Genomic DNA, 15340 nt, shown 5'->3' with positions numbered 1-15340 from the left:
TTTGTCATCCTATCCACATACTTCAATGCATTAATTAGATTACCAAGAAGGAACCTTCTTGAGGTAGCCAGGGAGAAATTTTCTGAGACATGTTCAGGCACCTGCAGGAATCTGCCAGACAAATGCCTGCTGTAGAGATGGAAAAAACGATCTTTTCTGTGGTTACAGCTTTCGTGCTGTCTTCCATAGTAACGCTAAGGCAGCTCAACATTACTGCAGTTTGTTTTTAAGTCCTGAGTGCTGGAGAACTTAAAAAAACCCAAAAACCAACAAAACAAACCCACAAAAAACCAAGAAGCCTTTCATAAGAAAAAAGAGAGGAAAAGGAAGGAAAAGCCCCAGACTTTAAGGGGTCATCTGGGTGCACTGAGGAGCTGAAGTGCCTGTAAAGAAACACTGCTTTAACTTCCTCCACCCCCCACTAACACACACTGCATTTCAAAGCTGAATTTTGGGGGGTCTGGTTTAATTTTTGGGGCTGGGACACTCATCTGCTGTTAGTATGCAGCACCTGAGTCACTTCAGGGGCAAGACATATTAAATCTGGACAGACACTTGGCAAGACAGAGCTCCTGCTGAGAGCAGTTTGCAGTTCAAAATAACAATATTCATTAGAAGATACTAGAGTTTACTTCATCAAGTGAGAAATTAATGATGAGTAAACACAAGCCTATTTTTTTCTGAACTTGAAATAACGCAGTTTGAAAGTAGTTGGACATTTTTTCTCTGCAAATCTTCCTTTCTGCTCCTTGTAGAACTGCTCTGAGAGTATTCTTCCCATGCTTTTATTGCTGATAGGTTATTCTGAGAAGCCTATTTTTGCATAATATCTAAGTATTTGTCAGCAACTTTTCCCATAAAAGGCAATATTGCCACATCCTCTTTTGTACTCAGTGCAAATTTACATATTCTAAGTCTGTTTTGGCTATATTTCTGCTACCATTCAAGGCAAAGTGAAGGAAGTGGGACTTTTTTTCTATTTAAAGCACTCCGCAGCAGTTGGTATTGGTATAAGTAACAGAATTCTTCATTTCTTCACCAGAAGCTTTCCACTTCTCAGGGGTGCAAGTCACCTTTGTCATACTATTTCATGGCAGTGTTAGGGCTCTGAGTATGCTAAAAAGCTCTTAACGGCTCTGACCAGCTACACCTGAGGCCACTCTCAACACTCACAGCCCTGAGGCTCTATTTCTGTATCTGGGTACTTAGTCCCTGCCTGAGCTGTGCTAGAGAAGAGCTGGTCTGCAGCTCAGCCTACGGGATGACTTCCATGGTTGACCTCAGACTTACCTTGTCACCTTGATATTGCTTTATGATTTAGACTCTTTGTTGGACACAGCCACTGTCTGTGAGTCGATCCTGATATGGGGCTGGGCCCAGGGTGGTGAGGCCCCTGGGCAGCTGTGAGATTCCCTTGGTTTGCCTTCGGATCGCTCCTTGGTATCACCTTGCATTGGGAAGCAGTGGGAACCCTTGTGGTGGACTAGAGTTCACCTGGACTCTGATCCCCCCACAGCACCAACCCTTTACTGACCATAGGGCTCCTAATGAATTCTCTTCCAGCCTACTGGGGCTTGTCAGGACCATCCCAAAACTTCTGTCCCCCTTAGACCCTCCTTGATTCTGTGGCTTTTCAGGGGTGGCCCGTTGTGCCCTGCTTCCCCCTGCCCCAAGCCCTGAGGTGCTGATGCAATGTCCCTTTCTAGTTTGCTCTCCCTGTTCTGTCTCTGTGCACTGGAAAAGGCTACTGACATCCCCGCAGTGATACTGATCCCAGGTCTGTGTGAGGATATGCCTTAGTGAGAGGGGAGGCTATTGGTAGGGCCCTGAGGGCATTAGTTGGCATAATGACTCTGACCGACATCACCTGTTGTTCTCCACCCACACCCAGGGACTCTACTTAAGTTCAGCACTCTGCTGCAGGAGAGCTGGTGTCTAACTCAGCTGTGATTGTGCTTGGCTAGGGAGTCCTTTGATCCTGACTTCAGCCCTTGGACTGACTTGCTGGCTGTATCTTGGCTCTGCATCATTACTGTGGACCCACTTGCTGACTACTGGACCTGTAGGTTGATTTCCTAGTTTGATGTGAGACTTGCCTTGTTGCTGTGGTATTACCTTATAGTCTGGGCTCTTGATGGGAGCTGGCTCCTCTTTCTGTTTGTCTTGTTTAGGTGCTTTGGGACTGGGTCCTCACTGGGGAGGTATTGCCTTGCTGGCTATTTTGTCTCCCTTGACTTTGGGCTCAAAACACAATTTTGAGTGGTAAAGAACTGTATTTGTAGGGGGAAGAAAAAAAAAAACAAAACCTGAGTATGGGGCTCAGATGTGTTTAGCTCTTGGTCTACTGGCATATTTACTTTAGGAGATAAAGTGACCCGGAATGGTTGTGTGGTCTTTGTCCTTCTATGAAGAGTTAGCTGGGATGGTGTTAGTTCTGTCCCTTTCCTTTTCTGCCAGCACAGTGCATTGCTTACTCTGCCACAGCTAGTGTCTCTGCCTGACTGCAGAGTTTGATAAATGTCTGTACATTAGTTGATGTGCAAGTCAGTGCTTTCAAGGCTTTCTTCTCGACCTAGTGGCACTATCCTTCAAAAGAAGAAGTAGAAAAACTGCAAGCCTATGGTTTCAATCCCACAAGACCAATCCTTACAGTTTTGGAAAGGTGGAAGCAGCTAGCTACAAACTGTGAGAAACGTCATCCCGAGTCCAGCCTACTGTTGCATCCAACAGAGTGGCCAGTTGTGAATGCCTGCTGAAGAATGTGAAAACAGGCTAAATCTGCAGCGTTGTCCTGTGGTTTTCTTATGCACACACCCAAATGCTGTTGATCTGTATTTATCTCCTGATACTTCTTTACTTTTTCTTTCTTTCTGGGAAAAAAAGGTACTACGTTGCAGTGAATCAGATGTTTGTTTCTGGCCTAGGTAACTGTCACAACAATTGGTTATGGAGACAAAGTTCCCCAGACGTGGATTGGGAAGACAGTAGCTTCCTGTTTCTCAGTTTTTGCTATATCTTTCTTTGCTCTACCAGCAGTAAGTAGATCTTGGTTTGCCTTTTTTTAAGTGTCTGTCTGACTTGGGCTCACATTAGGTAGTTTTAAGTTGGTCTCTCTGATAGGAAATAGTGGGGTTGGGTGTTGCTTCCGAATGTGCGTGCGTGCATTCTCGGGTGTATGTTTGTGTGTCTCTGCACACGCACACGAATGAATGAAACTGCTGTATGTTTACGTCAGTAATTTCAGAGAAATGTGGCCTAGGAAGGAGGTAAGAATAATTTTCACTACTCAAAGAACTGAAGCTATTCTGTGAGGTAATGAGAGAGGTTTTTTTATCAGCAAGTCACTGCCAGAGGTGAAACTTCGTTTCTGCTATTTTGTGATTATGTAAGAACAGCTTGGGGTCCTGTGAGGAGAGGAACACTGCCACAAAGCAGAAGTCTAGGAAACTGCATCTGCTTTCCTACACAGTACTATAAATAATCTTTGGGTTTTTTTGGATCTTCAAATAACAGAATGGGAGGAAAATAAAGACAACAATGTCCAAACAGTTAGAAAAGACAAAGTGTATTTCTTCAGTAACTATTGGTTTTAACAGAAGTTAAGAAATTCTAAAGCATATCTTTGCCTGCTTTGCTCAGTTTGCCTGGAAAATCAAACTGGGTTCTGGCTTTAGTTGTGGGTGGTGTGTTTTTTGTTTTTTGTTTGTTTGTTTGTTTTGTTTTTTTTTTTGTTGTTGTTTTTTGGGTTTTTTTTGGGTTTTTTTTGTGGCAAGGAATTAAAAACAAGTGCAAAGAACAGCTGTAGATCAGTCATGCGACACTGGCGTTTGCTTCTTCTGCCATTGTGCAGGGTTGCCTTTGGAATGGGACTGCCTCTGTGAATGCCTCTCACTAATGTCACCTGTACATCACAGCAATAAACATGTGCTGTTTATTGAAGTTGCATGATTCCAATATCAACATGCTCAATTTCGGATTTGTTTATTGGAATAAATAGATTTCTGACACTGTGGATATTGGAAAATTCTGAACTTTTCTAGGAAAATCTTTTATAAGTGTCTATTTACTTCATATGTTAGGTATTTGGTTTAGATCTGTGAAGCCATATTGGAGTCTGACTAGTAATTTTGCTTATACTTAGGGAATTCTGGGGTCTGGTTTTGCCCTGAAAGTACAGCAGAAGCAACGTCAGAAACACTTCAACAGACAAATCCCAGCTGCAGCATCTCTAATTCAGGTAAGGCCCCTAACAGTAAAATGCTTAGGATAGTATAGAGAGGGGGTATGGACTAGTAGTTAAAGTACTGAGAGTTACTGTTACTAGCTCTTATTATAAATCTATAACTTGTGTTTTTGAGCCGCTTTGTCTTTCTGATCCACTTCAGTCACTAGCGAGAATTAGATAATTGCCTGTCCCCCAATCTTATCAGTGAACACAGGAGGCTTTATTAGCCTGATAGTCACAGGCATGGTGACGCTAACTGGATGCAATGAGTCTATTTGGTGAAACAGTAAAACAAAAAAAACCCTGTTATAATCTTTAATTCCTAACTTGCTTTTTATATTCCTTTTGGTCCTACGCATCTGCCAAATCCTGAGATGATGAACATGTATATGTAGGCATGTACAGGCACACGTCAGTTTAGAAAAATGTTGCAGCATAACATTGTGTTTGATAATATAAAGAATGCAATAGTATGGTGCACAAATACTAAACTGTGGCACACTGCAGAAAAAAAGGAAGGATCGGTATTGTATGATGTTTGCAGGGATCCACTTTTATGGGGGTTGTGGTGGGTTGTTTTTTTTTTTTGCTTACTGTGGGCAGGGTTAGACACCAGCTCCTAGGGAGAACACTACAAAGAGTATACTTACAATCACTGTGTGCTGAGTTTACGTTTCCTGGTGCAAATTACACTTACCACAGTTATATACAGGGAAGAGTGTGTTTTATTAGGCATGGTGTTGTGTGGTACAGCGCAGTGATTGCAGTCAGAATCCTTTGCAGCAGGTTCACATTGACTGAAGATTTCGCTGTCAGCTTGGTTTGCAGCAAAATTTGACTTACACAACACAACAACAGCGACTGCTTATTCACTGAAATTATTGGTTTGGGGTTTTATTATAGACTCTGTGGCGGTGTTATGCAGCAGAGAAATCCTGCAGTTCTACAGCAACATGGAAGATCTACGTCACATCACCGGTGCCAAATCCCAAAAAGCCACTAGCGCCATCTAGCCCTAGCCTGAGAAAACAGGTAACGGAGAGTTGGCAGAGCTCTATCCTGTTCTTGCTTTTAATTTGGTTGGGGTAACTTGCCAAAATCCTTACAAAGTGTCTGAACAATTTGAAGAGCCGAAAGCCTTTTGTGATGGGATATTTAATTTTTTTTTTCCTTGTGCCACAGCACAATTTAAGTTTCCTGTCCCTCAGGAATATTTTAAGTAAAATTTAAATTTGCCCTGGCGGTCTGACATGTGCAGATTCTCCATTGTTTTATCCCCATTGAAATCTCCTCTACCTTCTCAAAGGGTAGTGTAAGTCAATGATGACACTTCCCATTTTGCATAGTAGTTCATACAGGAAGAAAGGAGAAAGCTAGTTTAAAAATTTATGTTCACATTCAAGACGTGGCTGACAGTATCTATACTTGTCTCGGGTACTTCTCTCCATGGTACTCTTATGTGGGCCTATGTGTAGAAATTTGAGCAAATTCCTGAGCTGTGGCTGCAGTCAAGTGAAATAGTGTTTGTCTGTACGGGTGGGACTGCCTAAACATCGTTACGCAGTTTCATTGGGAAGCTTGCCTAGCCTTCAGCACCCCTTCTGGAAAGGCCCAGGTCTGCAGCAGGTCTAGCTCAGATACCCAGGGTTTCTGAAGTGATGTTAGAGGCCTGGTTTTAGGCAGTGAAATTCCACTGATGCCTGTTGCCCAGCAGAGAATTGCGGCGTGACTTGCCCACAGCACACGTAGAAAGCTGTATCAGCATGAGCTGTGTGCATGTAGTGTTTTGGTGTTACAGCAGTGCAGTCCACTTGGTGCTGAGCAGAGTGTGACTTTGCCACAAGACTAGCCTCCTCATAACTAGAGGCAGAAAAAACAGAAGGAAGGGAGTACAGCTGAAGTAAGGTTGGGTAGTCTGTGTTGCTGAACAGCAAGCAATCCATGGTGGGAGACCTGCAAAAAAAGGATAGTTTTTCGTGCCCTCAATATTTTCCCTCTTTTTTCTCTAGTGAGAGGCATTTCCCTAATATATTATTAAACCTGAGATTCCCTGTGAACTGCTAACTGTAATTCAAGAACATAGTAATGGTTCTTTCATCTCTTACCAATGGATCATCTTCTCTCATTAAAGGAGACTAGTTCAGACTAGTACATGACTATGTAGCGTCTTATTTTAAAGACATATATTTATCATCTTGTGCATGTTTTAGCATTTTATTTTCCAGAAAATTCCTAGTTTATTTTCCTGATATGAGAGACCATAATCTTTTGTTTAGAAGCATTTTGATGCATCTACAATAAATGCCCACTTCTGCCATTTTTTCATGTCCCCTTTGTTTAATTTCAAACATGCTTTTGTTGCTGTGGAGCTGAACAGAAGAATGAATTTCAAATGACTGAATACAGACTGTAGTAAAATAGAATTGGTTTACTTAGACAAAGTAGCATTGCCCCATTAGTGACTATACTGAGCCTGCAGCTGTTTGTGTTGGTATGTGTGAATATTCACTCTCTCTGATGCTTATCTCTGCTAACTGCTTAGTGGTTGCATCAGAGGCCAGAGTACTTTGTGGAATTGACTGCAGTAGCCCTAAATCTCAGCTTCTTGTCAGAAGGTTACTGGAGCATCAGGCAAGTTAAGGAGTATGCCTCTTACCTCTGTTTTGAGGTGTGTGAGTACTAGAACCAGGTGGGACTAGAGCCAAAGGGTAGGTAGTCACAAAGACTGGAAATAAATGCTATGTTGTGAGAAGTAGTGTTTCTATGGCTAGGTGGTGGCAGCATCCAGGAAGTAGACAGCATGGGCCATGTAGTCAGTATGTGAGGGGCCATTATGTTGGTCACTTCTAGTCACAAAGGCAGATGGAGACCAGCCTTGCTTGGAACCAGTTGAATTCAAACCTTCATTTTTCATTCTTATGTACCAGATCTAGAGTGTTTATTAGGTTGCCTCTTGGGCTTCTAAAATCAGAATTTCAACTTTGGAGGAAGGACTTATCTTCTCCTGATGTGCCTAATTCAGCCTTTTTGGTAAAAGGTGACATTTTCTTTAGTTGAAAAGGCTGCACAGTACCTAGCTCATCACTTGAAGTGTATGTTTGTTTCATTAGAGCTTTAGAAAGGTGTTACAGCCAAACTGTTTACTCAAGGGATTAGTATTTTGGGTGCCTTGAGTTTTGGACACAGTTTGAGGCATTTTACTTGAGACCTGATTTTCAGAATGTGCTAGGCATCTTCTCCTGAGAATCAAATTCTTAACAGATTTAAGGTAATAATTCAGAATAAGCCACTTTGAAAGTGTTACATTCTTGGCTAATGTTTTCACTTAATTTCAATTGCATTCTTTAAAAAAAAAAAATACAACTTCAAATGAATTTACTGTATAGTGAAGTTCACATGTACTTTTCTGGTTTTGATAGTATCTTCTGATACCATCCCATTTCTACTACCACAGGCTAGAAGATACAAAAGAAAAGGGAAGCTAGGATGTGGTAGCAGTTCTGCACCTGTAATAAACCCAGGAGAGAATGCCTTGTCTATTCCACAGATCACATATGATCACACTGATGAGCAACAAGACAAAAAAGATGTGTCTTTCTACATTGATGAACCAGGAGGTAATTTACTTTCACTTATGTTCATGTTGGCATTTTTAAGAGACTAAGTGAATTGAACTGATGAAAAATTTTCCATGAAAGCATAATTTTAAACTAATCAGTAAAACAAGATGCCTAAAACCAAGGACAACTACATAACAAAAAAAGGAGGACACAAATGAAAGGAAATACTTAGATTCGTATGGTGTGAACATCAAAAGAGCTTTCTTTATTTACTGAAGTTAACTCAATATTTTGGATATAGTGTCAATTCTGCTTTTTTGAATTATCTCAGAGCTGGATGGAAAGCTTCCTCAGATTTATCCTACCTTTAAACTTTACCTCACACAGAGGCTGAAGGAAGGAAAATAAACCAGGAAAAATATATTTACATTTTTACATCACCTTCTTAAACATTGTGCTAATGAATTGCGATAGGAACAGCTAAATATTTTTATGTTTATACCAACCAAATGTTTTGATGAGTGGGGTTTTTTCTTGCTTCGTTTAAAATATTGTGTGTTGCTTTAAGTGGCTGTTGTATTTCAACCTGGAAATGTGCTGAACTTCTGAGCTAAGATACTGCTTTGTAAAATTATTTTTTTTTAGTTCAGCTTGTAGTGGAAATATGGGTATGAAATAGTATTGTTTACTATAAATTGCGGCAGGGGTAGTTTGTAAAACTAATTTTTCTACCTTTTTGATGATTTCCTTTGTCTGATGGGGTTGGGGAAACTTGTGCTAGTTCTGAATCTGCTAAATCTTTAGCTCAAGGGGAGATTGTTTCCTCACAGTCCAAGGAGTTATGTTCCATACCTAGAGGCGTGCAAAGCCTTGCCAGGGTAACTGAGGTATCCAAAGATGTTGTCCCTAGTCAAATGTAGGTTATTATGTGGTGCTTTGACTTAGGCTTTCATCTGTCTTTGATAAACCTGAACATCTACTCTGTATAAAGTTGTTGGTCTTATATGACATCGAAGCTGACACACAATTTCAGCCTAGAGAGAGTATGGCTTGACATGATGGTTTCTGTATTAAAAAGTACTTTAAATATTTTTGCCCCCAGAGGGAACACAACCAAAGGCAGGAATTTCACTGGTTTTCTCTGACTTTGGGGAGCTGCTGGAACAGTTGGTCAGATGTGGAATAGCTGGGAGCTTAGAGCTCTGGCATATCAAGGTGCATTTGGCTCCAACAGGGATTTAGAAAGACTTTCAAGACTCTGCTTCATGCAACTCATATCCATGAACTGCCCTTGTGGGAGGAAGACTTTTTCTTCCACTGATGGAAGTTTTCACTACCCCTCATTCTCCCTTATGTTTTTTGATCTTGTGTAGATCTTACATCTGTCACTTTGAGGTCAGAATGCTTTTCAGCAATGGTGGTTTTTTAATTGTTTGGCATTTTCAGTGCTTTTATAGAGTCCTGGGAAAGGGGACAAAAGGTGTGATTTATCAGTAAAGTTGCTGCTTTAACTATGTGTCTCTTAACAGAATACTGTGTTCACTCTCAGCACATTTATCAGAGCCATGCAACTTCCCTTGCTGACCATGTAATAGCATCTTTTGCTGAGTGTATTTTGATGTTGTTGTATCAGTTGGTGATGGATAGAAGCAGCAAAATGTTGTGTAACTTCTAACAGTACTGAAAACAGTTAAGATGTTGAACTATGTTGTCTGTATTCATGACCCTGCCAGTGTGCATTTATTCACTTAAGCTATATTCCTTAAAGATTCATAATTAGTCTGAGCAAAGCTCTGTGTATCAGAGAAGAGAGATTGGAAAGACCAGTGTATATGTTTTTCTGCCTGACAACTTGGTAAGAGGAAAACAAAATAATTTTTTCCACTTTTTCTGCAAATGTTTTCTTCCTGTACTTTTATTATAGCTGGTCTAACTTATTCCTCTTCTGAGTGAGAGCCATGAATATTATTCCCTTACCAATTAAGTTTTATCTCTTTTTTCGTTTTCTTTCACATTTGGCCTTAGCCAGTGTCAGGGGTAAGTCACACTTCATTTGATTTTCTGATTTATTCCTTCTGATGCAAAGCTTCCAGGAATGTAGTTGGCTAACTCAATTGCTCAATTGACTCAATTGAGTCAAAATGACTTGACACCTCTCAAAAGTTTAAAGCTGATTTCTCTCAGTGAAGTTCTCCTTCCCAAAATTAATAGGCTTCTGTTCTTGGGAAGTGGAAGTACTACACTTCAAGCCTGTAAATGGTGGTATTTTTTCCCCTCTCTTAAAAAGCTGAAAGTAGAAAAGGCAGAGAAAATAACTTAAAAAAGAAGCTGGCACAGCCCTTTTCAATTGGCTATTTCAGTGTTGCTATAGTGGAATATTTTATTCATTGGCTGTGGGGGCTGGATGTTTTACAGATGATGGCAGACTTGGAGGTTGAATTAGATCACTTTTATAGGCCTGACCTAGGAGGAGCATAGCTGTTGCTTTAAAACAGTTCTTCTAGTCTGCTGCTCCAGTCAGATGAGAGAGAGACTGTAGGTAGACCTGAAACAAATGCCTGGCAAGTGCTGGTAACAGAATAACAGTCCCACTAAGAAAATTGTTTGTTCTGGACAGAAATAGACTGAAATTAAGTTAAATTTCCTTGATAAAGGAGAGATTTACCTTAGTTAGGGGACTACATTGTGTGCGCACACCTCTTTTCAGGAAAATAGGGTTTTTCTTAGGATATCCTGTTCATGTATCCATCTCCACCCAGCATCCTCTTGGCTTGCTCAAAACTTGCGTGGGAGGCATATCTTTCAAAGCTAGGCAAAAATGCTTTCCTCTTCTATATGAAAAAGCCTTGATAAAAGGGAAGCCTTATAAAACCTATAGATATGATCAACATTAAGGTGTCTGAGATACTTGTGTATGTGTAATTAAAAAAACATGTATTGGATAGTGCATGATGTAGAAACTAAATCTTTATGCGCTGTAAGTGATGGAATCTTGAATCGAACACTTGATAACCCGAAAGGAAAACAGTTGCTGACTTAGTTCTGCACCACGTGTGGGGTTTAGGGTGTGACCAACGCAGAGTGCTCTGTAACCCTAAGAATGTGACCATCCTTGCAAGAATGGAAAGTCTGAAAGTCTTCTGCAGTAATAGCTTCCTTGTTTGAAGTCAAACTTCTCAAAATGAGGAAGCTATTTAGAAATTAAAAAGGAACAACTAAAGGAAACATGAATTTAAGAAAAAAAAAAACTACCTGGAAAATAACTGTAATTCTGAATATACTCTAGTGAAGCATATTCTTTTCATGGATATCTATTTCTTCTGCTGAGGAATGTTTTCAAACCTGGGTGTATGGCTTAATTTTATCTCTAATGGTTTAAAACCCTCAGTGATTTCATCCTCACCTAAGATTATAGCCGTAATTGTTCTCTATAGTCTTGAAATTGATCCTTACCTGTACTTCTGTCAACCATTATGTACATACTCCCCTGCAATAGGGTCTCTTATCAGAATGAGAAGACATATATGAACTCTGTCATCTTTAATGTTCCTGTAAGATTTAAAGAAGGCACTTAAGTATCAAGATGTTACTTAGTCACAATAGCAAAAGTGAGTGGCAGGTCATAACGACTGATCCAAATAGAAGAAAAACAAATAACACTTGAGTGTAACTGAAATCTTTTACATGCAATTGAGTTTCATTTTTAAATAACAGCTATTCACTACCATGTATGCTTCTCAAAATGGCCTGAATAGCCATTTCATAATGTTTTTTATTACAGAGGAAAAAATTACAAAAATGTGAAAGTTTTTGGCCCTTGAAGGTCAGCCTCCTGGGACATCTCCAGCAGATGGAATATATTATTCTCTGTCAGTTATTGTAGGTTGTATGCACAACTCATTATTGTAAAATTTGTCAAAGTGACAAGACTCTCACAGTGAAAAATCTCTGCTGGGGTAAAACCAAAATTCCCTATTTATGAGTATGCTTTTCTGGTTGCTTTTTGGAGTTTCCTGCATGCTGACATATTCCCCATCCTCACTCCTATATTTAAGCAAAACTGCACAGCAGTAACTCTTCACCAGGAGGGAGGAGAACTGTTATTTTCTGTGACCCCCAGAATACCTTTGTAAGCCCTCTTATGTAAAGTGTGTAATAGTTTTGATGTTGATTTATTCTGTCTGTAATGCTAGTTTGGATGCTGACGTTTCAGAATTCACCTCTATAGTAATGGGTTGGTTGTTCATGGAAACTGGTTGCTTTTCCATTGGGCTGGGAAAAGGGCTGCTTTCCCTCAGTAGTGCAGATGGATTACAATCTGCAGTACATACAAAGAAGCAAGCATTTTAAATTAAGTGGATTCATAGATTTCAGTCCTGACAAGCTGAGTGAAAGGTGAGAAAAAACATGTGGCTAAAATTAACAGAATAAACCAAGCACTGGAGTTTTTGAGGGTCTGCATAACTGTCAGTGTCAGAAAAGTGTAAATATAAAGATACAATCCAAATTAGCAAGAGAAAGTATCCAGATACTATGCTTCTGAAAAACATCGTGCTTTTATGAAGGTGAGTTTAGCAGATGCTGGTGGGTTTGCAGTGACAATCTATATTCAGGATAGGGCTGTTTAATTTCTGAATTTGTTAGTCAGTTCAGGACTTGTAGGTACTATTGGTACTTGCCTGTGAGTAAGAATTGCGGAAACATATTTGTATGCCTCTACCAGAAACTTTTCAGTCTTTGCTGTTTCAGCCCTGGCTGTCCTGAGTGAGACCTTCCAGTGAATTCTGTGGTTTATTTTGCATGACCAAAGTAGATGGTAGACTTGGGGGAGGGGGGTGGTGTAAGGCGAGATGAAGGCTGAGAGGAAGAGAACAGCTGCCTCTGCCAAACTCAGTCTTACTTCTGATTAAATCTGGCAGCTTTTGTGGTTTAAAAATTTATTTTTGTTCTGCATTTATTCAACTCCCTGTTCGGTTCTGAATCGGGCAGGAGTTTAGATCACCAGTCACACCAGGCTTGAGCAGGGACTTTGTACCAGATGGTCCCAGAGACCGTGGGAGTGCATAGTGAGAGATGCTTTCTGCAGCTCCCTCAATTTTTTCCTGATTAATAATATTGGTAAAACTGAGTTTAAACATTTTATCCAGAAAACATTTTTATGTCCTCAAAGACAGTACATTTAAATGAAACTTCATTTAGTAGAAAATGTTCCAACTAACTTCAGTTGCAGTGTAAGACTGAATTTATCTGTTCAGTAGCAAAAGAAAATTTCTCTGTATGGTAAGGAGAGTTTGATTAAGTTAGGTTAGGATAAGCACATGGTGAATGACAAGTTTGTGCTATCAAGTTAAAAAAACAAATGAACAACAGAAGTCCTGTCCACCATGCACTGGTGGCAGTGGTGTTTCTGGTAAAATCAACTACTAGAACTGGAAAACAGATACTCTTGGTACAGCAGTGGATGGGGGAGGAGAATTGAGTTGCAAAGGAGGGCTAGAGATTTGATTAAAAATATGAAAGGCATGTTGGAGAGTAACTATAAAATGATGGACTTAGCCAGCCTTGGGAAGAAGAGAAAAGTGAAATAGTTCTTGGACTTAAAGAATGGAAACTCAGAGTTAATCGATAAAGTATGGTAGGAAGCAAGTTGAAGAAATGTTGTGCTCAAAGTCCTCTTTATAAGAAAGAGAAAGCACACATTATGAAAGTAAAAGTAGACTTTAGTATCAGTATCATTGAAACCTAATTGTTACCAAAAAAATACTATATTTTTTGCATATTTTAAAAGTTGCAATAACAGTAAAAATATGATTAAAACTCTAGCACATACTTCATAAATGCCAGGGAAATAAGTAGAAATTATGCTCATCCTTCCACTGCTCCTCTGGGTCCTAGGCTTTCATTTGCTGCAGGGGTGAAGAGGAAGTGTTACAATGAGTTGTTGAAATCTGATGTCCTTCACAGGGAGGAATATGACGTTTGTGGTGATAGTTTCTTCTTCCTCTCCAGGGATCCACTTGGGGTCACTTACAAGTGATTCCTAACACACTTTTACTCCCCTCCCCCCCTTCATTGGTGTGCAGCTCCAGGTTTCATCTGAATTTATTGTATATGTAAATTTCCCCTTTATGTATCCGAACATTTCTTTGTTCTTTACCCTTAAAACAAGTTTTGTCCTGATCCAGGACTACATTTTTCTTTAACTGAACATTAGCTAATTGTTTACAGCTGTGGGGTTTCCAAGCCTGTGCCCCATCTCTTATCTCGTGCCTGTACTCCTATACACTGCATCCTGTGTTTGCACTTTTCAAGGTCTCTGATATTCTCCCCAGCTTGTATTTCCATAAACTATGCTATTTAGTTGTAAATATCTCATTCTACTAGAATAACTGCTGCTACTGCTTGTAAATATGAAACTATGGTCGCACAACACAGATAAACAAAAGTAAAACAAGTTAGATACAGACACCTGGTCAATTAGAGAAATTACTGTCACAGCTAAATCACTTAAAGTCAGGCCAAGAAAAGTTTGGACAGAACAGGTCTGAGAAGTCGTCATTCATTAGGTCTTGCAAACTTAATATGAAGCCGAGGCCCAGTTACTAGCAGTGTTAATACGGGACAGCACAGAAGAATTCAGGAGGCATAGGAGCTCCTTAGTAAATTTGCATGAATATCCCAAGCTGTCACTTTTCCAGAATGTAGGAAGGATAGGAACAAACTGGGTAAATTGTGGTGTTTTTTTTTTTGTGTTTGTTTTTTTTTTTTTAATGACCTAAACTGGAGATTAAAATCTCTGCAGAATTCAAATCTGGCCCAATTATTCAACATAAAACGGAAAGAAAGTTACGGTGTCAGGAAATGGGTAATACTTCTTTCTTTGCACAGAAAATTAACACCTAATTTGCTAAAAATGACACTACACTTGCTATTATTTAGCTAATGATTCAGTGAGCAGCAAATCAAGTCAGAACAGAAGAGAAAGGATTGGTAAAGGTACATTGAAGTCTTGTTGATTTTAGTTATCTGGGCTTGCAAAGTAAATAGCTGGAGAGCAAGGGGGTGATCAGAAACGACCCGAGAGCCACTAACAGGCCTTATAGGAGGCTGGTGAGATGCATGGGTTTATAGAAGGGCACACAATGTGTAGTTTGAAAGGGAGGGAAGGAGGAATTTCCATTTCTGGGAAAGTCCATTTCATAGAATATTGGAGTGTTCAAACTGTTTGTAAAAAACAGAGGAAAGTGGATTGGTAACAGAGGAAATTAAAAACATTTTTCTCCTTTTTCTGAAAATGTTTTCTTCTTGTACTTTTGTTATAGCTGGTCTAACTTATTCTTGTTCTGAGTTAGATCCATGAATATTAGACCCTTACCAATGAAGTTCTATCTGTTTTTCATTTTCTTTCCCATTTGGCCTTGGACAATGTCAGGAAGGAAATAAGTATCAGTTAACATGAATTGGTCAAGAGCTATTGCATCAGATCGTGAGGGGCATTTTTCTGTGAAGTGGCAATGTGTGTTGTAGGTAGGAGAGAGAGGCAGAAGCCAGTTTG

General features: G+C 39.8%; 1 protein-coding gene across 1 annotated transcript in view; it reads left to right on the top strand.

Annotated features, from left to right (window-relative positions):
* The window catches only part of LOC104469814 (potassium voltage-gated channel subfamily KQT member 1-like), a gene marked incomplete at its 5' end in the record, with an annotated part of 48304 nt that overhangs the window by 12112 nt on the left and 20852 nt on the right, over positions 1-15340 (top strand). Inside the window, 4 exons of the mRNA XM_010084514.1 lie at positions 2925-3035; positions 4142-4237; positions 5129-5257; positions 7680-7842. Coding sequence (XP_010082816.1) covers positions 2925-3035; positions 4142-4237; positions 5129-5257; positions 7680-7842 — 499 coding nt within the window. The remainder of the gene's footprint in view (positions 1-2924; positions 3036-4141; positions 4238-5128; positions 5258-7679; positions 7843-15340) is intronic.

Source organism: Pterocles gutturalis, unplaced genomic scaffold (assembly GCF_000699245.1).
Source record: "Pterocles gutturalis isolate BGI_N339 unplaced genomic scaffold, ASM69924v1 scaffold37721, whole genome shotgun sequence".
In the NCBI taxonomy this organism is placed as follows: Eukaryota; Metazoa; Chordata; class Aves; order Pterocliformes; family Pteroclidae; genus Pterocles; species Pterocles gutturalis.
The sequence above is the reverse complement of the archived record's forward strand: the minus strand, read 5'-3'. Positions and strand labels throughout refer to the sequence as shown.